This window comes from Palaemon carinicauda, chromosome 13 (assembly GCF_036898095.1).
Source record: "Palaemon carinicauda isolate YSFRI2023 chromosome 13, ASM3689809v2, whole genome shotgun sequence".
NCBI lineage: Eukaryota > Metazoa > Arthropoda > Malacostraca > Decapoda > Palaemonidae > Palaemon > Palaemon carinicauda.
The window spans coordinates 25,378,750-25,403,749 of NC_090737.1; the positions used below are offsets into that span (position 1 = coordinate 25,378,750).

Sequence of the window (25,000 nt, forward strand, 5' to 3'; positions counted from 1 at the left end):
TATATATATATATATATATATGGATATTAAAAAGCACAGTGCATGATGATTGTGTGTAGATTCAAAAAGATATATATTGGCACTTGCACATATATTGTCGCATCAAAGATTTATGGCCTCAAGTTGTACACAGAAAATGGGTTCTTTTATGGTTAAATTGTATTCCTTTTCGGTTGAAGCATAAACTCTAACCAACAGCTCTTGTATACTGTGTATATAAGTGTGTGTATTTTGTAGGCATATTTTCATCAGTGATATCGTGTTTACTAACTCTTGTTTTTTTTTCTCTCTCCATGAAACCCCTGCAGCTGGAGAAAGTATACGAAAACAGCTTCATGAGAGGATCTTTAAGAAGAGCGAAGGTGTTGCGGTTCACGAAGAACAACGCCAAGAACAAGGGTCTCAACGTACAATTCACCTTAGGTCTCGATCGAAGAAAGATGCCTAGGTAAAAGGAATTATTATTATTATTATTATTATTATCATCATCATCAAAGCTACAACCCAAGTTTGAAAAGCAGAATGTTATAATCCCAAGGGCTCCTACAAGGAAAAATAGCCCAGTAAGAAAAGACAATAAGGAAATAAATAAATCAAAGGCGAAGTAATGAATTTTTACACAAGAAAGAGGGAGAGAAATAAGATAAGGTGCCCAAGTGTAAAATCAAGCAAGAGAACTCTACCTTAAAACAGTGGAAGGCCATGGTACAGAGTATGGCACTACCAAGCCTAGAGGACAACCATTTGATTTCGAACTGGCCTTCGCCTAGAAGAGTTTTTCCTTAATGATGTTTGGGTGTTATGCTCTTATCATTTGGTTTTAGTATCATATGTTATTCACGTTAGGTATTATGGTTTTTTTATTTATAAAGGGGAATATATTTATGAAAGAAATTCCATTTAAAACATTTTTTTTTCAATACACTCTTCACTTGTGTTAGTTAATGAATTATATTGAAATCGTTATCAAAATATGAATTAGCAACTTCCTTTAGAAAAGTTCATCAGCATTCATGCAAAGTGTAAGGGGGAGGAGAAAGACCTGGAAATTATTAAAAAAAAAATCCTGGATTACTCCTGTCAAATTCACCACAGAAAGGATTATTTAACGCATCTTTCTTCAAATTCACCACAAAAAGGATTATTTAACACACCTTTCTTCAAATTCACTCCAGAAAGGGTTAGTTAACACATCTTGCTTCAAATTCACCACAGAAAGGGCTAGTTAACACATCTTGCTTCAAATTCACCACAGAAAGGGTCAGTTAACACATCTTGCTTCAAATTCACCACAGAAATGGCTAGTTAACACATCTTGCTTCAAATTCACCACAGAAAGGGCTAGTTAACACATCTTGCTTCAAATTCACCACAGAAAGGATTAGTTAACACATCTTGCTTCAAATTCACCACATAAAGGATTAGTTAACACATCTTGCTTCACATTCACAACAGAAAGGGTTAGTTTACACATCTTGCTTCAAATTCACAAAAGAAAGGGTTAGTTTACACATCTTGCTTCAAATTCATCAAACACATCTTGCTTCAAATTCACCACAGAAAGGGTTAGTTAACACATCTTGCTTCAAATTCACCACAGAAAGGGTCAGTTGACACATCTTGCTTCAAATTCACCACAGAAAGGGTTAGTTAACACATCTTGCTTCAAATTCACCACAGAAAGGATTAGTTAACACATCTTGCTTCAAATTCACCACGGAAAGGATTAGTTAACACATCTTGCTTCACATTCACAACAGAAAGGGTTAGTTTACACATCTTGCTTCAAATTCACAAAAGAAAGGGTTAGTTTACACATCTTGCTTCAAATTCATCAAACACATCTTGCTTCAAATTCACCACAGAAAGGGTTAGTTAACACATCTTGCTTCAAATTCACCCCAGAAAGGGTTAGTAAACATATTTTGCTTCAAATTCACCACAGAAAGGATTAGTTAACACATCTTGCTTCAAATTCACCACAGAAAGGATTATTTAACACATCTTGCTTCAAATTCACAACAGAAAGGGTTAGTTTACACATCTTGCTTCACATTTACAACAGAAAGGGTTAGTTTACACATCTTGCTTCAAATTCATCAAACACATCTTGCTTCAAATTCCCCACTGAAAGGGTTAGTTAACACATCTTGCTTCAAATTCACCACAGAAAGGATTAGTTAATACATCTTGCTTCAAATTCACCATAGAAAGGATTTGTTAACACATCTTGCTTCAAATTTACCACAGAAAGGATTAGTTAACACATCTTTCTTCACATTCATCAAACACATCTTGCTTCAAATTCACAACAGAAAGGATTAGTTAACACATCTTGCTTCAAATTCACAACAGAAAGGATTAGTTAACACATCTTGCTTCAAATTCACCACAGAAAGGATTAGTTAACACATCTTGCTTCAAATTCACCACAGAAAGGATTAGTTAACACATCTTGCTTCAAATTCACCATAGAAAGGATTTGTTAACACATTTTGCTTAAAATTTACCACAGAAAGGATTAGTTAACACATCTTTCTTCACATTCATCAAACACATCTTGCTTCAAATTCACAACAGAAAGGATTAGTTAACACATCTTACTTCAAATTCACCACAGAAAGGATTAGTTAACACGTAGTTAACACATCTTGCTTCAATTTCATCACAGAAAGGATTAGTTAACAAATCTTGCTTCAAATTCACCACAGAAAGGATTAGTTAACACATCTTGCTTCACATTCATTAAACACCTCTTGCTTTAATTTCATCACAGAAAGGATTTGTTAACAAATCTTGCTTCAAATTCACCACAGAAAGGATTAGTTAACACATCTTGCTTCACATTCATCAAACACATCTTGCTTCAAATTCGCAACAGAGAGGATTAGTTAACAGATCTTGCTTCAAATTCACCACAGAAAGGATTAGTTAACACATCTTGCTCATCTTGCTTCAGATTCACCACAGAAAAGATTAATTAACAAATCTTGCTTCTAATTCACCACAGAAAGGATTAGTTAACACTTCTTGTTTCAATTTCACCACAGGAAGGATTACTCAACAAATCTTGCTTCAAATTCACCACAGAAAGGATTAGTTAACACATCTTGCTTCACATGCATCAAACACATCTTGCTTCAAATTCACAACAGAAAGGATTAGTTAACACATCTTGCTTCACATGCATCAAACACATCTTGCTTCAAATTCACAACAGAAAGGATTAGTTAACACATCTTGCTTCAAATTCACCACAGAAAGGGTTAGTTAACACATCTTGCTTCAAATTCATGAAACACATCTTGCTTCAAATTCACCACAGAAAGGATTTGTTAACACATCTTGCTTTAAAATCACCACAGAAAGGATTAGTTAACACATCTTGCTTCAAATTCACCACAGAACGGATTTGTTAACACATCTTGCTTCAAATTCACAACAGAAAGGATTTGTTAACACATCTTGCTTCAAATTCACCACAGAAAGGATTAGTTAACAAATCTTGCTTCATATTCACCACAGAAAGGGTTAGTTAACATATCTTGCTTCAGATTCATCAAACACATCTTGTTTCAAATTCACAACAGAAAGGATCAGTTAACACATCTTGCTTCACATTCATAAAACACATCTTGTTTTAAATTCATAACAGAAAGGATTAGTTAACACATCTTGCTTAAAATTCACCACAGAAAGGATCAGTTAACACATAATGCTTCAAATTCACCACAGAAAGAATTAGTTAACACATGTTGCTGCAGATTCACCCCAGAAAAGATTAGTTAACACATCTTACTTCAAATTCACCACAGAAAGGATTAGTTAACACATCTTGCTTCAAATTCACTACAGAAAGGGTTAGTTAACACATCTTTCATCAAATTCACCCCAGAAAGGGTTAGTTAACACATCTTGCTTCAAATTCTTCAAACACATCTTGATTCAAATTCACCACAGAAAGGATTAGTTAACACATCTTGCTTCAAATTTACCACAGAAAGGATCAGTTAACAAATCTGGCTTCAAATTCACCACAGAAATTGTTAGTTAACACATCTTGCTTCAAATTCATCACAGAAATTGTTAGTTAACACATCTTGCTTCAAATTCATCAAACACATCTTGCTTCAAATTCACAACAGAAAGGATTAGTTAACACATCTTGCTTAAAATTCACCACAGAAAGGATTAGTTAACACATCTTGCTTCAAATTCATCAATCACATCTTGCTTCAAATTCACAACAGAAAGGATTAGTTAACACATCTTGCTTAAAATTCACCACAGAAAGGATTACTTAACACATCTTGCTTCAAATTCACCACAGAAAGGGTTAGTTAACACATCTTGCTTCGAATTCATCAAACACATCTTGCTTCAAATTCACAACAGAAAGGTTTAGTTAACACATCTTGCTTAAAATTCACCACAGAAAGGATTAGTTAACACATCTTGCTTCAAATTCACCACAGAAAGGGTTAGTTAACATATTTTGCTTCAAATTCATCAAACACATCTTGCTTCAAATTCACAACAGAAAGGATTAGTTAACACATCTTGCTTAAAATTCACAACAGAAAGGATTAGTTAACACATCTTGCTTAAAATTCACCACAGAAAGGATTAGGTAACACATCTTGCTTCAAATTCACCACAAAAGGATTATTTAACACACCTTGCTTCAAATTCACCACAGAAAGGGTTAGTTAACACATCTTGCTTCATTTTCATCAAACACATCTTGCTTCAAATATACAACAGATAGGATTAGTTAACACATCTTGCTTAAATTTCACCACAGAAAGGATTAGGTATCACATCTTGCTTCAAATTCACCACAAAAGGATTATTTAACACACCTTGCTTCAAATTCACCACAGAAAGGGTTAGTTAACACATCTTGCTTTATATTCATCAAACACATCTTGCTTAAAATTCACCACAGAAAGGATTAGTTAACACATCTTGCTTCAAATTCACAACAGAAAGGATTTGTTAACACATCTTGCTTCGAATTCACCACAGAAAGGATTAGTTAACAAATCTTGCTTCAAATTCACCCCAGAAAAGATTAGTTAACACATGTTGCTTCAAATTCATCACAGAAAGGATTAGCTAACAAGTTTAGTTAACATATCTTTCTTCAAATTCACCACAGAAAGGATTAGTTAACACGTCGTTAACACATCTTTCTTCAAATTCACCACAGAAAGGATTAGTTAACACGTCGTTAACACATCTTGCTTCAAATTCACCACAGAAAGGATTAGTTAACACATCTTGCTTCAAATTTACCACTGAAAGGATTAGTTAACAAATCTTGCTTCAAATTAACTACAGAAAGGATTAGATAACACATCTTGCATTTTGGTAATAGAAAGTAACTGGATTATTAAGCACTGACCAACTTCCCTCTCTTACAGTCATGTGGATAACACAGTCATGGCTGTCCGGGACGTCCTTTTGCAGGAATTGATGAGCATGGAGCCCGTGGCTTTCAAGACTGTAGCAGTTGACATCGATTCATTAGTAATTGCAAGTAAGGAAAATATTTATGTTTATCTTTTTTAGTCATCTATTCCTTATCTTTCTGTAGCTGGGATTGAATAAGGTTGTTCACTTGCTGTTTTACTGATTTAGTAAATGAAAGACAATTACAGGAAATATTTTACGTTATGGAGTGTTACTTTCATTCTGTTATTTGACAAGTTTTGGTCAATATATATATATATATATATATATATATATATATATATATATATATATATATATATATATATATATATATATATATATATATATATATATATATATATATATATATATATTATATATATATATATATATATAATATATATATATGTGTATATATATATATATATATATATATATATATATATATATATATATATATATATATATATATATATATATATATAATTGCTTTTAATCTAAAATATTTTTTTTTCATATGAGTTCTTTCTTTTTTGTCTTATTTGTTACACTGGTGGACTTCTTGAAACTTTCTCGATTTGTTATTTACTTTTAAAAACTTTATTGTATAGTATATACAGCCATATAAAATAAATTTAAGAATTAATGAATTTCTTTGTGTGCAACATTTTTATTAATTCAGATATGAAGGAAAATGGTAGATGCCCTTACTGGATATACTTGATATTGCAACTGACTCATTTTCAGGAGATACGGAAGTTGGTGGAGTAGAAGTTCCAAAAGCAGCTGTAGGACCTGTGCCTGTGGCAGCTGCTCCGGCAGTACCTTTGCCTGCTTCTCCCAAAAAGGAAGAAGACGTGCAAGTGATCAAGGTGGAGGGTACTCAGCAAGGTCCTGGCGGTGCCATCATGATCAGGAAGCCTTCGGGATCTGCTGTGCGTACTCATGCGCAGCAAGATCAGCGAGAAAAGGTACGTAAACGGAACTTAATTTTTACTGACCTTCCTTCAGTGATAACGAATTTCAACTAGATGATTGTCAAACTTGGACCCAATGGTCGGTCTTCATTCATAGATAAAATTTATTCAAGTTAGATCAATTAAATCCCTTCAGAAAAGTTATTCTTATTACAGGTGGTTACAGAAGCTGCTGCTACAACGAGCACTGTGGGTAACCTTGTGTATGAATTTGGACCTTGGAGGCCTGTGAACCCATTCAATGTATTCAGCCCATCAGCTACGTATGCCCCATCAACAACACCGGCAACCAGAACTTCAGATCGCAGAGACACAACACGACCTTATTTTAGCCCATCTTCTAGACCACCTCATCATCCTGCTTTAGTAACAGGACCTAGAGATAATGCTAGTCCAATCGCCACTCCAACAACAACAGTAACAACTACCACAACAACTACGACTACACCAACAACTACTACTACTACAACCTCTAGCACTACTACCTCAACCACTACTACTACTGCTGCACCACCAGCAACTATCAGTACAAATACTCCTACAACAACTCCCCTTCCCCCGACGACAACAGCACCATTTTCTGCTTTTAGGGATCGTCTAGGCATTGTGGAAGATATTAGAGATAATAAAATGACAACAAAGAGGAATCCTTCAAAGGAGGATCTACAGGCAATTTTAGCGGAATTACTGTTCTTCACAACCCCACGACCTCAACTTCCTCCTCAACAGAACAGTAACTTTGAAGGTTTAGACCCCATGATAGCCATTCCACAATCAGCTATGGTGACAGAGAGAACAAAAGGTCATACTCCAAACTCTGAAAATCGATTGGTCACATTTCAGAGTATATCAGAGCAGAATAGACCCCCTTCTCATTCTGCTTCTCATTCCATCAGTAATACGGCTACAACAATGTCAATGCAAGTACCTGAATCTCCTAAAGTAACTTCTTACTCCGGTGTACGAGAACCCATTCCACCCATGCCACCTCCAGTTCGTTTTCCATTGGATAGATTCAGATATCCCATAACCTCATCCTCCTCTTCACCTACCTATTCTACATCAGGTTTTAATATTTGGGATCTCTTAACAACCAGAAAACCTTTGATACTAAATACAGAAGTTGTAACTTCCACTAGTATGGATGTTCAGTTTGGCTCAACTGAAAGGCATCCCGTGCACAATCCAGCTCAAGCTCAAAAGACAACCACACGATTCCTTGGCCCTATCTACAGGCCGCCAAGTTCTCTTGCTCCTGTTTATCGACCTGATATAACGTCTGATCTTCCAGAATCTTACACATCTCTGTATAATTCAAATAACTATGCCTCAACAGATCAGTATGGCCCAGTTTACAGACCAACTAATGAGCCTTCCCCACTAAAAGACTTTGCATCTGATCAGCATGTTGTAGCTGTTCCAATTATCTCTGGAGGTAATGTGCAGTACCTTACAGTGAACAGAACAAGATCGAATTATCCTAACGTGGTTATTGTAAACCTCCAGACAACCCCAGAAAATGAAGTCAAAAGTACAACTCCAGTGACGCCTGCACTTGGTGATTCAAGGAGGCTAGACACCAAACATCTGGAGGATGCTTTCAGAATTTTGCTTGAAAATCTTGATTATCGCGGTTTGCATGAAGCAGCTCATTTTGAGCATCCACTATTTAACCACGGCTTTTCCAGTAGAGAAGGGAAACCTGTTGATTATGATACCCAAGATACTGCTATTCCCTTACATGAAAGGTTATCTGACAATCAAACACATCTCTTTTCATTACTAAGGAATCTTAGCCAAATATATCTCTCAGACCCTGCAGTCCTTCAACAGTTAAGAGATTTTGAGAAGTCATATTATTCATCAGTGACCTTCCAACCTGAAGTAAATAGTTACCATTTGAACGAGTCTGATGAAACAGTTGGCATAACAACCATTCCTGATGTGACATCTTACTTCACACATTTGCAAGGATCAACTAAACCTACAAGATCCCCTACAGAAAATGATACTGCAAACTTGACATCAGATTACACTCTTATTCCACTGACTGATTCTGTTACGATCCAAACGCAAAATAACCGTGGTGGTAATCCTCTAGAACCTAAATATAGGAGCAACTGGGAACCAATTGCCTTTGAAGAGAGGGTTCCTAAGTCTGCACAGCTGCCTCCACTACTTTCTGATGATGTCCCAACTACTCCTTCTTTAACACTTATCATGACAGATAACCAAAATGCAAGTCTTCCCTCTCCTCATATTATCGGTATTACCAGCAGAAGCCCTGGAAGCTCTACATCCATCACCAATCCTCCAATTCACACTTTTGTACTGAAAGAAGGTCAGTCACTGGAAGAGCTTCTCCAGGAAATATTTGACACAATATCATTGGAAGAAGAAAATGAAACTTCCCCAGCCACTAAAGAAGAAGAAACCACAGGGACTGAAACTACCACCCTTGAGTCACATACCACAGACCACACCACTCAACTGTCAGACAACCGCAAAGTCATCCTGGAGTCAATCAACAGAATATTCTCTGAACATATAAACAAAACAAGAAATCATTTAGATGTTTCTAACGTAACAACCACAGCAGAGATACCAACATTAACAACTGGAGCAACAACATCAACAACTGGAGCAGCAACATCAACAACAACAGCATCGCCAGCATCAACAACTGGAGCAACAACTTCAATAACAACAGCATTGCCAGCATCAACATCCGGAGCAATAACAACAACATTAACGACTGGAATAGCATCTACAACTGGAGCAACGACAACATTAATAACTGAAGCAACAACTACATCAACAACTGAAGCAACAGCAACATCAACAACTGAAGCAACAACTGCATCAACAACTGGAACAACATCAACAATTCGAACGATCACAACATTACCCACAAGAGCTCCTTTTCGCTATACAACCAAACATTCTACGTCCCGTCCCTTTTCCCATGACCTCTTCCCAGTAATGACTCGTCCAATGCATCCCATCAGATTTACTACAACCACCGAAGGCTATGAAGTATTTGATGATGGGGACAATGAAATCAAAACGACGCTTCTTGGAACTAGTCCTCCGTCCACAACAGAGATGCGAACTGAAACTTCGGTGGATATATCTTACAGTGTACACTCTGGGACGACGGAACTGAGTTTTAGAAATGTCACTGATTCACGTAAGTAATAGTCTCTTTAGTTGTCAATAATGGTTCAGAGAAGATTTTGAGAGTACTGCAATTAAAGTCAACTGTATTTCTAATCCTAAATGTTTATTATTTCAAATTAAATCATTATATGTAAGTTGTATTGGTAGCTGAGCATCCATTAATGAAATTACTAACATGGGCATTATTTGCTACAGTAATTAACATAACCTAGATTAGATATAAGCATAAACCAGTTAAAGAATAACCTATTGTTCTAAAAGGTCATTCATGGAGAAAAGTTTATTTTCTTTCTGATTTAAGAGTAGTTTGGAAAGTTGATCAAAATATGATTAGAAATTATATAAGTGTACATATTATGGTGCTACAACAATTTATATGTAGTGTTAGCTAACAGAAATATTTAACTCTTTTAGCTTGTTCAAGCAAATCCCAGTTCCGCTGTGATAATGGCGAATGCATTCCTGAATTTTCGCGCTGTAACCTCATTCAAGATTGCAAGGACTCATCAGATGAGGCCAATTGCACATGCGCTGATCTCTTAAAGAGACAGTTACTTAGCCGGAAGATTTGTGATGGCATCGTCGATTGTTGGGATCATTCCGATGAGACGAATTGCGGTAAGATGTTTCTTGAAGATTCTAAACCTAATTGTCCCTAGTGAGAGACATTTGTAATACTGATTCGATGTAAACCTAGTTGGCCTTCATTAGAGACATCTGTAATAATGATACAATGTAAACATAATTGACCTCGATTAGAGACATTTGTAATACAGTACTAGTACAACGTGAACGTAATGGACCTTGATTAAAGACATCTGTAATACTGATATGATGTAAACCTAATTGGCCTCGATTAGAGATATCTGTAATACTGGTACGACGTAAATCTAATTGACCTTGATTAGAGGCATCTGTAATACTGGTACCATGGAAATGCAATTGTCCTTAATTAAGAGACTTATGTAATACTGATACGATGTAAACCTATTTGACCTCGATCAGCAACATCTGTAATAGTAGTACGATGTAAGCTTAATTGACCTTAATTAGAGACATCTGTGTTACTGGTATGACGTAAACCTAATTGACCTCGATTAGAGACATCTGTAATACCTGTACTGGTACAACGTAAACCTAATTGACCTCGATTAGAGACATCAGTAAGACTGGTACGACGTAAACGCAATTTTCCTTAGTTAGTAGGAGACTTCTGTGATACTGATATGACGTAAACCTAATTGACCTCGATTAGCACCATCTCTAATAGATGTACAATGTAAGCTTAATTGACCTTAATTAGAGATATCTGTGTTACTGGTACGACGTAAACCTAATTGACCTCGATTAGAGACACCAGTGAGACTGGTACGACGTAAACGCAGTTTTCCTTAGTTAGGAGACTTCTGTGATACTGATATGATGTAAACCTAATTGACCTCGATTAGCACCATCTCTAATAGTTGTACAGTGTAAGCTTAATTGACCTTAATTAGAGAGATCTGTAATACTGGTACGACGTAAACCTAATTGACCTCGATTACAGACTTCTGTAGTACTGGTATGATGTAACCTAATTAACCTCGGTTAGGGACATCTGTAATAGTAGTACGATGTAAACCTACTTGATCTTAACCAGAAACATATGTAATACTGGTAAACCTAATTGACCTCGATTAGAGACATCTGTAACATTAGTACAGTGTAAATCTAATTGACCTCGTTTAGCAACATCTGTAATGGTTGTAGGACATAAGCTTAATTGACCTTAATTAGAGACATCTGTAATACTGGTACGACGTAAACCTAATTGACCTCGATTAGAGACATCTTTGATACTGGTATAACGTTAACCTAATTAACCTCGATTAGGGACATCTGTAATAGAAGTACAATGTAATCCTTCTTGATCTTAACTAGAGAAATATGTAATACTGGTACGATGTAAACCTAATTGACCTCGATTAGAGATGTGTAATACTAGTATAGCATAAACCTAATTGACCTCGATTAGAGACATCTGTAATAGTAGTACGATGTAAACCTACTTGATCTTGATTAGAGACCTATGTAATACTGGTATGATGTAAACCTAATTGACCTTAATTAGAGGCATCTGTAATACTGGTACAATGTAAACCCAATTGACCTTAATTAGAGACTTCTGTAATACTGGTAAGATGCACTGTACGTTTAAGTACCATTGACGAGCTATATATGTTATAAAGTAGTTAAAGCAAAAATTTGGTGTCCCATTTTTGCGTCATTTTTTTAAACTGGTGAAACAGAAGACGAAATGAAGTCAAGTCTCTCTCAAACTGGTTTTTTTCTTTCTAGCAATATGAAGGACTGAATTGGGTATTTTCTTTTAAATAATTTGGAAAGACTAAACACATTTGACCAATTTAGCAATAGGAAGAACTTACTGGGACATTGGAATGATATTGAGTTTTTGTGTCTACGTGGCTTAAAAAGGAAAAATGACACTTGACTGTAAAACGGCATGACCGTTTAGAAAGAAAATAATGAACATACAGCTTTATTGTTTAGAAAAAAAAAGTAAGGATATTGGGCAAATGTGTATTTGGACTGTTTTCTAAGCATCTACCTTGAAATCGTTGGAACCTATTCATAGATAATTTCTTAAAATACGTTGGCTTATTAAGATGACTTTAAAAGGAAACTTCAGCTTTTGGAAGCTGGCCATGATCTAGCATACGCACTCATCCCCATATATATATATATATATATATATATATATATATATATATATATATATATATATATATATATATATATATATATATATATATGTTTATATACATATATATATATATATATATATATATATATATATATATATATATATATATATATATATATATATATATATATATATTTATTTATTTATATATATACATGTAAATATATACATATATGTATATGAATATGTGTGTGTGTATATATATATACTGTATATATATATATATATATATATATATATATATATATATATATATATATATATATATGTATAAGTATATGTATATATATACATATATATATGTATATATATATATATATATATATATATATATATATATATGTATATGTATATATATATATATATATATATATATATATATATATATATATATATATGTATATGTATATATATATATATATATATATATATATATATATATATATATGTATATGTATATATATGTATGTATGTATATATATATATATATATATATATATATATATATATATATATATATATATATATATATATATATATACATATACATATACATATATATGCTGTACATGGCAAAACTGTCAAAACTGAAGAAGACTCGTACGACAATAGACCAACCGACTAATAAACGTGTTAAGAAATGTAGGTAAATGAGAAGTATTCTGACACTGCCTCTCAAACTGACATCAACAAAGTGAGTAGCAACACCTGACACTAACAGCTGTGTCATAAGTTATTGTGAGAAAGATTTCCAACTAAACGTGTTTTATCTACCCTTTTGTAGATTGGTGTAAGCCGGGCCAGTTCATCTGTTCAGCTTCCAGCAAGTGCATAGAGCTCAGTCAGGTCTGCGACGGGGTAACGGACTGTGAAGGGGGAGACGACGAGAAAAACTGCGTCACTATTGCTCCTGACGTGGCTGCGGCAGATTCCCTCCTCTATAAAGAAGAAGGTAGATTTAATAATCCGACTAATGTAGATTTGTTGCTGTTAGTTGGCTAGCCAGGATGATGCCATAGCCTCTGTACCATGGTCTTCCACTGGTTTGGGTTAAATTTCTCTTGCTTGAGGGTATACTCAAGCAGCCACACTATTCTATGTGTAACAAGACACCCGACCTTCCGACTTGCAATTTGAAACGTTTTTATTATGCTCTCCTTTATAGTATTGTGTTATAAACAAAGTGACATTTTAAAAGCCTTATTTAAAGTGTGATCCATATTCATGAAAAATAGATAAGGAAAAGTCTTTGATGCCAGAGGGCCAAGTTAGCCTGGGATGTTGATGAAGAGAAATGAATGTACGCCACTTATTTTACTGTAATTTATGAGCATTGGCAGTTGATTGCTACTACTAGTAATATTGATAAAAGTTTTTATTTGTTATTTATAATTTTATATTTACGAAGCTTTTGATATTTAAGGCTACCTGATGGTGCGTAAGAAAGGCCGTTGGGGGAAACTATGCATCGACAACTTCGAGAATGCTATGTCCAAAGCAGCCACCACCTGGAGTATCAACGATCTTGGACAAGCCGTTTGCAAGACGCTGACATTCAGGTGAGTGGAACTTGGAAGCCTAGAGAGAGGCATGACCAGCTTTTAGCTTTTTCAGAAAAACTTGGGTAAATAAGTAAACAGTTTTTTATTTTAATGGTCTAATTACAGTCTGATTTCTAATTTCTTTCTCGGGCTATAGTAATTAGAAAATTGGAAAACTAATTTTATAGTTACCAAGAATATTTCAATGAATGGTTTTGTAAGATGGTTATCAAATTTATGTCGCCTTACAGACATGTAAATTTCTAGAACAATATGATATCGTTATATTATTTTTTTTTTACAAACTTTATCATAACTTAATTTCATCTTTATCACTACTACACAGTGACTTCCAGCATAATCTCATCCTTATTACTTTTATACAGCAACTTCCAGTACATTGAACGACAGGTGGACAGTCTCCCGCTATCGCGATCAGCCAGGCCTCACGTCCCTGTCGAAGAAACGGATGGAGTCAGAGGATCCGAAGACCCCATTTACTACGAAATCAACGTCTCCCCCACATCCTCATTGGCTTCCAGAGCCCGGTTTCTCTCGCCCCACTCCGTTCCAGCGCCTCCTCCCGCCATAACATCGCTGACGAGGGACAAGAAGAGCTTATCGGGAACAGACCTGAGGCTCTCGCTGGAGTTCGAAAGAACGAGCTGCCCTAGAAAGGACGTGGTGAAAGTTTCTTGCTCCAATCTTCAGTGTGGAATGAGGCCCAGAGCCGTCAGTCACAGGGCCAGGTGAAAACAACAAATAATTTAAAATAATGGCAGCAAATTAAAGTCTAGAGCATGATTTTAAATTGACCTAATCATTTCTTTCAGTAATTCTATTGCCTATGTAATTGCATGTTAAGAATATTAAGTAAATTAGTAACTGTATCCCATAAAAGAATGAATGAATGGTCCACAACTCCACATATATAACAGAACTTTAAAATACCAAGGATATATTCTGTTGCACTTTTTTTCGGGTCTATTTGCTATTTTATCTTTAATATTTGTTTGTGCTTACTTTTTACCATTTCTTGTCTTCTTGTCTTTTTAATCCCCATTTTTTCTTTCTTTTCTTTTTGATTGATGTCATCAGGAATGAAGTAAGTTAAAGGCATGTCAACATACATACAGCAGACACACTCTTTCTGCCTTCATAATATAAAACAAATAAAAATTTACATAAAACTTTAAAGCAACTTAATGTGTTACAGATAATTGATACAAGAGACTCTTCATATAATTAATTAGTCATTGTCTAACGGTTTTGAAATAATTGTGAAAAACAAATTTATATTTAAATCTAAATGAAGTTTCTAGATGTTTGAAAACACTCAATTACCCGCATGATTAAATCGGTTGAAACAATCATCTGAAACATTTTTTTAAATGAGCTTGAAAGACATGCGTGTTTTAAAACGTTGTTACTCTACTGTAAACATTTCTGACTTTTTCAAATATCAATACAGATTTTCATTTGACGTATAAATTCAGGTAACACGAAATTTTCTCCAGACATTTTATAAGGGACATTATTCCTCTAATCGCAGGTCTTTCAGTGGTAATGTTTAATTATTAATCCAGTAGCATTCAATTAAATTGTGTAAGCATCATCTATGATGTTTAGATGGAAATATAATTTTTTTTTCTTTTATTGGCTGCTTGAATCATAATATTAAACAGACTAAAAATATGAGAGTATCACTGAAGATTAGATAGATGTATATATAATTGTTCTTTATGTGCTTTTTCTCCTCTTTCTTATTCTATCATTTGTTGAATTAGAAAAAAATTATCTGCTATTCATTTCTTCATTTCAATTTACCAAACTATATCTGTAGTATTACACGCACATATATACCAATCATACGCACGCTATAAATATACGTACTACACACACACACATATATATATATATATATATATATATATATATATATATATATATATATATATATATATATAATTTATATATATATATATATATATATATATATATATATATATATATATATATATGTGTGTGTGTGTGTGTGTGTGTGTATTTGTGTAACTGTATGAATATTTATGTATACATATAGGCCTATATACTGTACATGTATGTGAAGACTGTATACTTAATCATATTACTTCTCTTGAGAGGTGAGGGCATGGAGGTGTGTACAAACATACAGTGTATATATATATATATATATATATATATATATATATATATATATATATATATATATATATATATATATATATATATATATAATGTGCATACGTATATGTACACACGTGTGAATGAAATAACACTGCTAAAAACATAAAGAAATTTTTCTTCATTTGCTCTATTTTCGTCTTCAATGCTTTTCCAAAGTAGATAAAGTAGATGCTTGTTCCCATCTTCCTTTTATTCCCTTTTGCTTGTGACCACGTAGAATCTGTGCACCACCTCAACTTGTACGACCTTTGCAGGTATTACCGAAGCAGCCACGTGAGACAACCTCGGTAGGTATTTAAACTGTCATGAGACAGGTATTTCGTTCATATTTAATCTCTCGCTCTCGCCTTTGCAAATTCCAGTCTTTTTATTCTTCTTTCCTTTTAGCTCCTGTCTTTTTATTCTTCTTTCCTTTTAGCTCCTGTCTTTTTATCATCATTATGTTCTCTGGGTGTATACAGGGAGATGATGAAGTTACACAAGTTTTTGTTTATTCTTCATCCGTCGCTTTTGATTCGAGTGTGTTTGTCATTCCTATTCACCATTCATCAGCGTTATGTGTTATTTACCATGCTTCCTTCAGATAGTTAAAATTATAAAATCATTATTATTATTATTATTAAAGTTAATGAAATTATTAAGATTATTACCAAATAGTTACTTTATTCCTTGGAAATCGTATTACTATTGACTTATTATTTCTCGATATTTTGGAGATAAAATCAGCTTTTATTTGCTTTTCCCAGGACTGGTCTCACCAGATGCTGTAATCCAATTTTTTTTTTTTATATTTAACAAACAGAAAATCTATTTTTCAACTCCTTTATATGTAATAGCAAGGTTGGTTACTCATTATATATTCTGACTTGAAATGTTTTATTTTCAAAATTAGGAAGACAACCATTTTTATCATTACCTGGTTTAGATGTTGGTTTTTCAAATGTTGGGTATCACATAACGCAGTTAAAAAAGTGTTCGTTTACCCTTACATAGTCTGGAAATTCAGTATTTCCAGATTATTTTTAAGAGAGGAGGAGGATGAAAATCCAGACAGAGTTATTTGAAAATGGTATACTGTTATGTAGGATCTTTTAGAACCATTAAAAGGGTTGCTTTCGCTTGGAGTAAATATAGCGTTTACAAAATAGTTGTCGTTTTGGGTCAAGTGACCCAATTTAAAATAGAAAAGGAATACTATATTATTATTATTATTATTATTATTATTATTATTATTATTATTATTATTATTATTATTATTATTATTATTATTGGCTAAGCTACAACCCTGGTTGGTGAAGAAGGATGCTATAACCCCAATGGCTCCATTTAGGAAAAATACTCCAGTGAGGAAAAGAAATAAGGAAATATATTGCATAAGAATATATATTACATGTTGCTTATTATAACTTTCATGACAAATTTACTTTAAAATGCATTAGATTCAGTACGTATGTTGACACCTAAAACAACTCGAATGATTTCCTCGACTTCGATATATATAAGAATCCCAAGACACTTCTTCTCACATGTGACATTTCGAGTATGCATTAATCCATTAAATCCATTTCCTGCTTGCTTTTATCAACTAGTTTCTTCTATTTTCTTTCACGGTATTCACTTTGACAGTCTCGGTTTGAGATTGCAAAGGCATAGTGGTTAACACGACATTAACATATACTAAACAAATAATATGTTCTAAGAGGAGTACACATTCATTTCCTGTTGGAGATGGGGGTGGTTGTAACAGTTTCTTTTTTTTTTTAATATTTTCTTCACTTTGGTTTAAATGTCTTTCTCTTCCTTGGGCCATTTTATAAATGCTGTAAATAAAATCTTTTCCGGACAGGTTTAGTGGCAGAGTTGCATATATTATCTAAGTGTTGATTTTTTTTTAAATTGATAATAATTTCATAACATTCAGAATATAAAAAACTGTATTTCATTATTATTGTGAATATTATTAGTATGGTTATTAATGATAAGAAATACTTTAATATACTTTTCAACATTCTCAAGTTATTAGTCACTTCATTGAGTGTAATCCTGAAGTGAAAAATAAACAAAAACATTGCATTTATATAGAGGATGTAAGATTGATTGACTGATATGAGGTTTTCTGGCATCCTAACATCAATGGTCATTGACCCCGATAGAGGATGTAAGACATTCCAAGATATTTCAGCTTATAAAAAGTAAACAAAGACATGAACTAATTTTCCTAAAATATAAAGAATTAAATGTTCCATTCACAACAAGGAAATGTAATAGAATGATTGATAATAATCGAAATTCTGATTTCAGAATCGTCGGAGGCAGTAACAGCGGACCAGGATCTTGGCCCTGGCACGCAGCTCTCTACAAGGAGGGGGAGTACCAATGTGGAGCCACTCTCATCAACAATCAGTGGCTGGTTTCAGCTGGACACTGCTTCGTAGGGTGAGCTGGACTTTCGTTTGCAAAGATAGACTAGTTTTTGTTGTTATACTATTGTTGTTGGTTTGATAGATAACCGAATATTTTTTGGTAGTTGTATGAAGGATGAAATATATGAACTCGGGCATTGATGTTGTCATGTACTGTGATGGAATGTTGTTTTTCAATACAAACATGCACAAATACAGTATATACAGTATGTATCTCCTCTGTATAATAGAAAGAAAGTGTTTTGTTATATATTTATATATATATATATATATATATATATATATATATATATATATATATATATATATATATACATATATATATATATATATATATATATATATATATATATATATATATATATATATATATATATATATATATATATATATATAAATGTGTATATATCCAGTCATGCTCAGCTCTCCTCATCCCCCGAGTAAAGGGGAGAAGTAGTAGTCATAACTAAACATAAAGCCGTCATTTGTTACGGGTCTCGTACGCTTAATATATATATATATATATATATATATATATATATATATATATATATATATATATATATATATATATATATATATATTTACATATATATATATATATATATATATATATATATATATATATATACATATAAATACTTTAATAGAAATTTACTTTATATGTACATAAGTTAGGGTAACAGTGCGAACGAACGAACAAACAACTGTGTCCGTGTGTGTTTGGCATTACTCGTGAAGAATTTAAGATAATTGATAAGAAAATATAAAGAAAAGAATTGTCCTGACTCTTCTCTTCTTATCACAGCGTCACAAATGCTTACTGGGTGGCCAGACTTGGAGCGCTCCGTCGAGGAACTAAATTTCCTTCGCCCTTTGAACAGCTGAGACACATCACTCACATATTTATTCATCCTGAGTAAGTATTGGATGATTTGTTATGTTCCTCGATTCAGTCAGATTTTAATTTTTTCCTTTTATTTTATTTTCTCTTTTTTGGGGGGGAGTAACGTTTAAGGTTTAGAACTAGATTCTTCCCTGTTTTTGTGTCCAATCTTTTCTGAGATCTGTTCAGTAATTTAGAATGATTATTTCGGTTAATTTTCAACCTTTGGCTATTTAAAAGATCGAAATTAATTTTCTAACTTGAATAAATTTATGAACAAAGTTTAAAACAACAACTTTAAATAAAACTACTTGGAAGATCAACTTTCTAACTTGAATAAGATTATTAAATTTTGTTTTTATTTTACAACTTCGTATATAAAACAAAGAATAACATTAGAAAATCTGGCTTGAAATGTACAGGCCTGGTTGAATTCAGGTGGGTGGCTTATGGAAACTTATTCATTTTAAAAACTGCCACTCCTTCAATTGTTATTATTCCTTCTATCCCCTGCCACAAAGCCATCCCTTCAATTGTGTTTATTCCTTCTATCCTCTGCCACAATGCCATCCCCTCAATTATTTTTAAAAATTCGTTCTATCCCCAGCCACAATGCCATCCATTCAATTGTTTTTATTCTTTCTGTCCCCAGCCACAACATGATCTCTCCAATTGTGTTTATTCCTTCTATTCCCCTGCCACAACGCCATCCTTTCAATTGCTTTTATTTCTTTTATCCCCAGCCACAGTGCCATCCTTTCAATTGCTCTTATTCATTTATCCCATAAAGGTACGTCGAAATAAGCTTCATCAATGACATCTCCCTTCTGAGACTGAACGAACCTGTCCGTTTCACCGATTATGTCAGACCTGTGTGTCTCCCAAGTCCAGGTTCCATTATCAGAAACAATCGCATGTGCACTCTTGTGGGGTGGGGTCAGCTTTATGAATCTGGTAAAATATTCCGTAAGTAAAACCACATTTCTGTATCATTTTATCTTTTTATTACTTTGAATGTCTATTGATATTCATCTTAACATTTTTTTCAAGTGACACTGATTGGAAGGTATATAAAAAACCTATTTTTATTGCTTTAGTTCTTCACTTGTGTTAATTTGTCTATCGCCATGATCAGCTAAGCTGTACTAGTTGCAGCCACCCATATTAGGGTGGTTTGCTGTGATTAATCAGACTAAAGTCTCCCACCATCACCAATTTGCAGTGATGAAAACTGACCAAACCTCAGACTCGAGGCCTTTGCCCTGCAGTGGACTTGAAAAAAAACTGCATTTGTTGTTCTTGTTGTTAATTGTCAGTTGTCCTACCAGTCTACCTTCCCCTTATATTATAATATTCAACTCCGTTCATCAATTTTTCTTCTTCAGCCGACACACTGCAAGAGGTCCAGGTGCCCTTGATCTCAACGGTGGAGTGCGTCAAAAGAACGGCATTCCTGCCCCTGTACAGAATCACTGACGACATGTTCTGCGCGGGATTTGACCGCGGAGGAAGGGATGCATGTCTGGGTGATTCCGGCGGGCCTTTGATGTGTCAGGTAATTATTATTATTATTATTATTATTACTTACCAAGCTACAACCCTAGTTGGAAAAGTAGTATGCTATAAGCCCAGGGGCTCCAACAGGGAAAATAGCTCAGTGCGGAAAGGAAAAAAGGAAAATAAAATGTTCTAAGAAGAGTAACAACAATAAATAACTCCTATATAAACTATAAAAACTTTAACAAAACAAGAGGAAGAGAAATAAGATAGGAGAGTGTGCTCGAGTGTACCCTCAAGCAAGAGAACTCTAATCCAAGACAGTGAAAGGCCATGGTACAGAGGCTATGGCACTACCCAAGACTAGAGAACAGTGGTTTGATTTTGGAGTGCCCTTCTCCTAGAAGAGCTGCTTACCATAGCTAAAGAGTCTCTTCTACCCTTACCAAGAGGAAAGTGGCACTGAACAAGTACAGTGCAGTAACCCCTTGGGTGATGAAGAATTGTTTGGTAATCTGTGTTGTCAGGTGTATGAGGATAGAGGAGAATATGTAAAGAATATGCCAGACTATTCAGTGTGTATGTAGGCAAAGGGAAAATGAACCGTAACCAGAGAGGAGGATCCAATGTAGTACTGTCTGGCCAGTCAAAAGACCCCATAACTCTCTAGCGGTAGTATCTCAACGGGTGGCTGGTGCCCTGGCCAACCTACTACCTATAAGGAAGTATTCCTTTTCCTCAGCAGAGTCTACAGAGAGCCTTTCCCAGTGAACTGTCAATAGAGTTAGTAGGTCTTAGCAGTATTACTTTAGCCTCCATCTGCCTTGCTTTCAGTCATGATTTTCCTGTGTACCTGGTGTTTACTTACATTTAGCTGTTCAACTTCGTTTGATTACATATTATTTAGTATAACCATCATTTTACCCATGTCGACAAGAATATGTACAGTAGACTTGGAAGGAACTTATATCTCTCTTGATGACTCTTTGGTAATGTCTACTGCTCAAGGGATTGTTTCGACTCGGAGACGTAGGTTCGAGTCCTTGCCGAGCCCGAAGAACTTATCATAAAATAATTTTCAGTGGATATATATATGTATATATATATATATGTATATATATATATATATATATATATATATATATATATATATATATATATATATATATATATATATTGATATAAATGTAGGAGAGAATTTTTTTTTATAACAACACTTACTATGTTAAGTATTACGTGCACATATGATGGAAAATGATTCAGGAAATTCTATACACAGGCAGACCTGGACCAGACCAGATGTTATGTTAAACTTAATATTTGTTAGTTCTTAAGCATCCCTGCAATACGTAACTAACAATCACTGTTTACATTAAAAAACATAATGATGAAAAGGTGAAATTATTTGTGATGTTTTGGTCTGGCCGAAAACATTTATTACAGTATCATTTTATTTATCCAGGAACCTGATGGAACTTGGATGTTAGTAGGTGTCACTAGTAATGGCTACGGTTGTGCTCGGCCCCACCGTCCCGGAGTGTACACCAAAGTTGTGAAATACCTTGAATGGATGAATCAGGTGAGGAATAGGAAGTGATTATTGGTAAGATGTTCATTGCTCATTGCTTTTGTTTTTCATATCCATTCTCTTTAGTTTCATTGGTTTTAGAAGTCGTTTTTTTTTTTCTTTTTTTTAATCCACATCTATGAAATTCTAGATTTTTTCTGAAGTTTAGTTACATTTCTCTTTTTTAAGATAAAAGTTGTTGTGATTTCAGGTGATGGAGCTTACCAGAAGTGACCTGGTGGTACCTATGCCAACGAGGTGCAACGGACACCGCTGTCCCCTGGGACAGTGCCTTTCGAAGAGCAGTATATGCAATAGCTTGGTCGAATGCTCAGACGGATCCGACGAAGCAAATTGTCAGTAGAATCCTTTGGCGAAGAACACTTTAAAGGGAATTCTTTTATATCCTCAAGAGCATTGTCTTATGCCACTCTAAATACGAAGATGCGTTCAATTCATTCACTGACGTGTGTTTGATGCAACTCATAGTGCAAGATCGTACGTTCGGATATACCACGGCAAACGCTCGCTTAAATGGGCAATTTTGATACAATTGACAGACTATATTTAGGTCATGACTTCTGGTTCTGGCAACCAAGAAGAGACTTATTTGTGGGGCTTTCCAGTATCCCTTGTAATTAAGGCAATTTGTCAGCCTTGAATGTGATGAAGACGATGCGGAAGGATGATGCTTTTATCCTAAAGATCGTTTTGAGCCTTATTTATTGAGCCTTCTGTTAATCTAGATTAATTTACCGAAATGTGTCTTAGAAGCTTTTAAAAAATTAAAGCTGAACTGATAAAGTGTCTTACATATTATGTAAAGATAAACTTTAGCATCTTCGTCCTCTGTGTGATTTCAGTGGAAAATCGTATTTACAAGGAAAACTTAAGTGAGAACAAAAATAGTTACCGCTAGTGTTTTAAAAGAACTGAATTTTAATTGTGAATTCTATAGAAATCCATTGCGAAAGAAATTAAGAATACTGTATAGTTTTTGAGTGATTGTGCACAAAATCTTTAAACAGTTTGTTAACACCCATCCATTCCATACTAGTTAATCGTGGGCATTATTTGATAATTCAAATTGAATTAGACTGTATTCGATTATAATTTATACACTGCAGTACACTTGGCAAGAAAAAAAATTGATAAAACTGAAAAAAAAATACTAAATGAAAATAGAATTTAATACATTTTAGTTTATCAAATTAGTAGACCCTGAGTGCTGCGAAGCTGTACACTGTTGATTTCAGTGAATGGTGGAATATTTGAAACGTCAATTTTCCATAATACTGGACGAGACTTCAAATACAGATTCCTCTCTTGTTGATGAATCCAATATGGCTAGTTAATTGGGAATTATCTAGTGTGTTATTGCATCACAGTGACAATTTTGGCCAGAGAAGAATTTCGCGTGTTCGATCCAGACATCGAGTCTGGAAAGAAATCATCTCAGTGTGGAAAATCAAAGAGGCTTAGTTTTATTTATTGATCTTCGTGGATACATGACATTAAAAAGTATTCCATTGATCAGATTACAGTGCAACTTAGACGTCAATTAGTCAGTCAATTTAAAGGCATTACAATGAAAAAAAATATGTAGTATGACATTAGAACCTTGTTATTATGTAATGGGGTTTTTCAGCCTTCTACACGTGTACATAGACGCAGACACCTGCACCGCCAGGATTTTGTAAGTAGTGTTTCACTGTTCGGATGTTGATCATCTCGAAACAAAGAAGTCTTACTTTTTTAAGTATGCGACAGCTAATTGTTATATACCTTTTCTAATTCGATGATTATTCTGGTGTATTCCTCCTAATTCCGAAACAAGTACCCTGTATAATGTAGTATATGATTTCATATCTCAACATTTGGTTGTACAGTCATGTTACATAATTTCTTGGATACTGTAGCAATTTTACCAAAAATAAAGAAAAAAAAATAATACAATGCAATTAAGTATAAAGAAATTAAAGATTTTATTCTTGGTTTTTAATTAGATTTTATATTTTCTCTTCTCAATTCAGAATAAAGTTTTAGATTATCATGAAGAAATCTTTCACCATTTTTATTCATGTACAAAAGAGATCTCCTCATCAATATAGCTCAAGCCATCTCTTAAATATGTACATATTGTGCACAATACACAAGAGCAACAACTGTACTACAAATACTGCAAAAGGACGGACACATCCCACAAGGCATTTTTAGATATGGTATTTACTTTTGACTGTTAGTACTTGTAGCAATTTTATACTTTAAGGATAGAGTTTTCTTCATAGTCATTTGTTCAGGTCACAAGTCATCTTTCATCATTTTTTACCATTTGTAACTCTTGGTGTATATATATATATATATATATATATATATATATATATATATATATATATATATATATATATATATATATATATATATATACAGTGTACACTGTGTTTCCAGTACATTTACGGTTGTTGAAGCAAACAATGCTACTTGAAGCCCCATGGGTTTA

General features: G+C 33.9%; 1 protein-coding gene across 3 annotated transcripts in view; it reads left to right on the forward strand.

Moving 5' to 3' along the window:
• Positions 1-24,133, forward strand: part of LOC137652226 (uncharacterized) — an 81,187-nt gene extending 57,054 nt beyond the window's left edge. Inside the window, exons 6-20 of one of the 3 annotated variants that reach the window (XM_068385459.1) lie at positions 309-448; positions 5,427-5,542; positions 6,205-6,428; positions 6,591-9,624; positions 10,029-10,232; positions 13,163-13,330; positions 13,802-13,937; positions 14,306-14,668; positions 16,382-16,414; positions 18,429-18,563; positions 19,359-19,469; positions 20,227-20,402; positions 20,822-20,991; positions 22,396-22,512; positions 22,712-24,133. In XM_068385459.1, the coding sequence (XP_068241560.1) occupies positions 309-448; positions 5,427-5,542; positions 6,205-6,428; positions 6,591-9,624; positions 10,029-10,232; positions 13,163-13,330; positions 13,802-13,937; positions 14,306-14,668; positions 16,382-16,414; positions 18,429-18,563; positions 19,359-19,469; positions 20,227-20,402; positions 20,822-20,991; positions 22,396-22,512; positions 22,712-22,864 (5,280 nt within the window). In that variant the 3' untranslated portion in view covers positions 22,865-24,133. The remainder of the gene's footprint in view (positions 1-308; positions 449-5,426; positions 5,543-6,204; positions 6,429-6,590; positions 9,625-10,028; positions 10,233-13,162; positions 13,331-13,801; positions 13,938-14,305; positions 14,669-16,381; positions 16,415-18,428; positions 18,564-19,358; positions 19,470-20,226; positions 20,403-20,821; positions 20,992-22,395; positions 22,513-22,711) is intronic. The other 2 variants (XM_068385461.1, XM_068385460.1) reach the window with 2 other exon arrangements.
• The last annotated feature ends 867 nt before the right edge of the window (positions 24,134-25,000 follow it).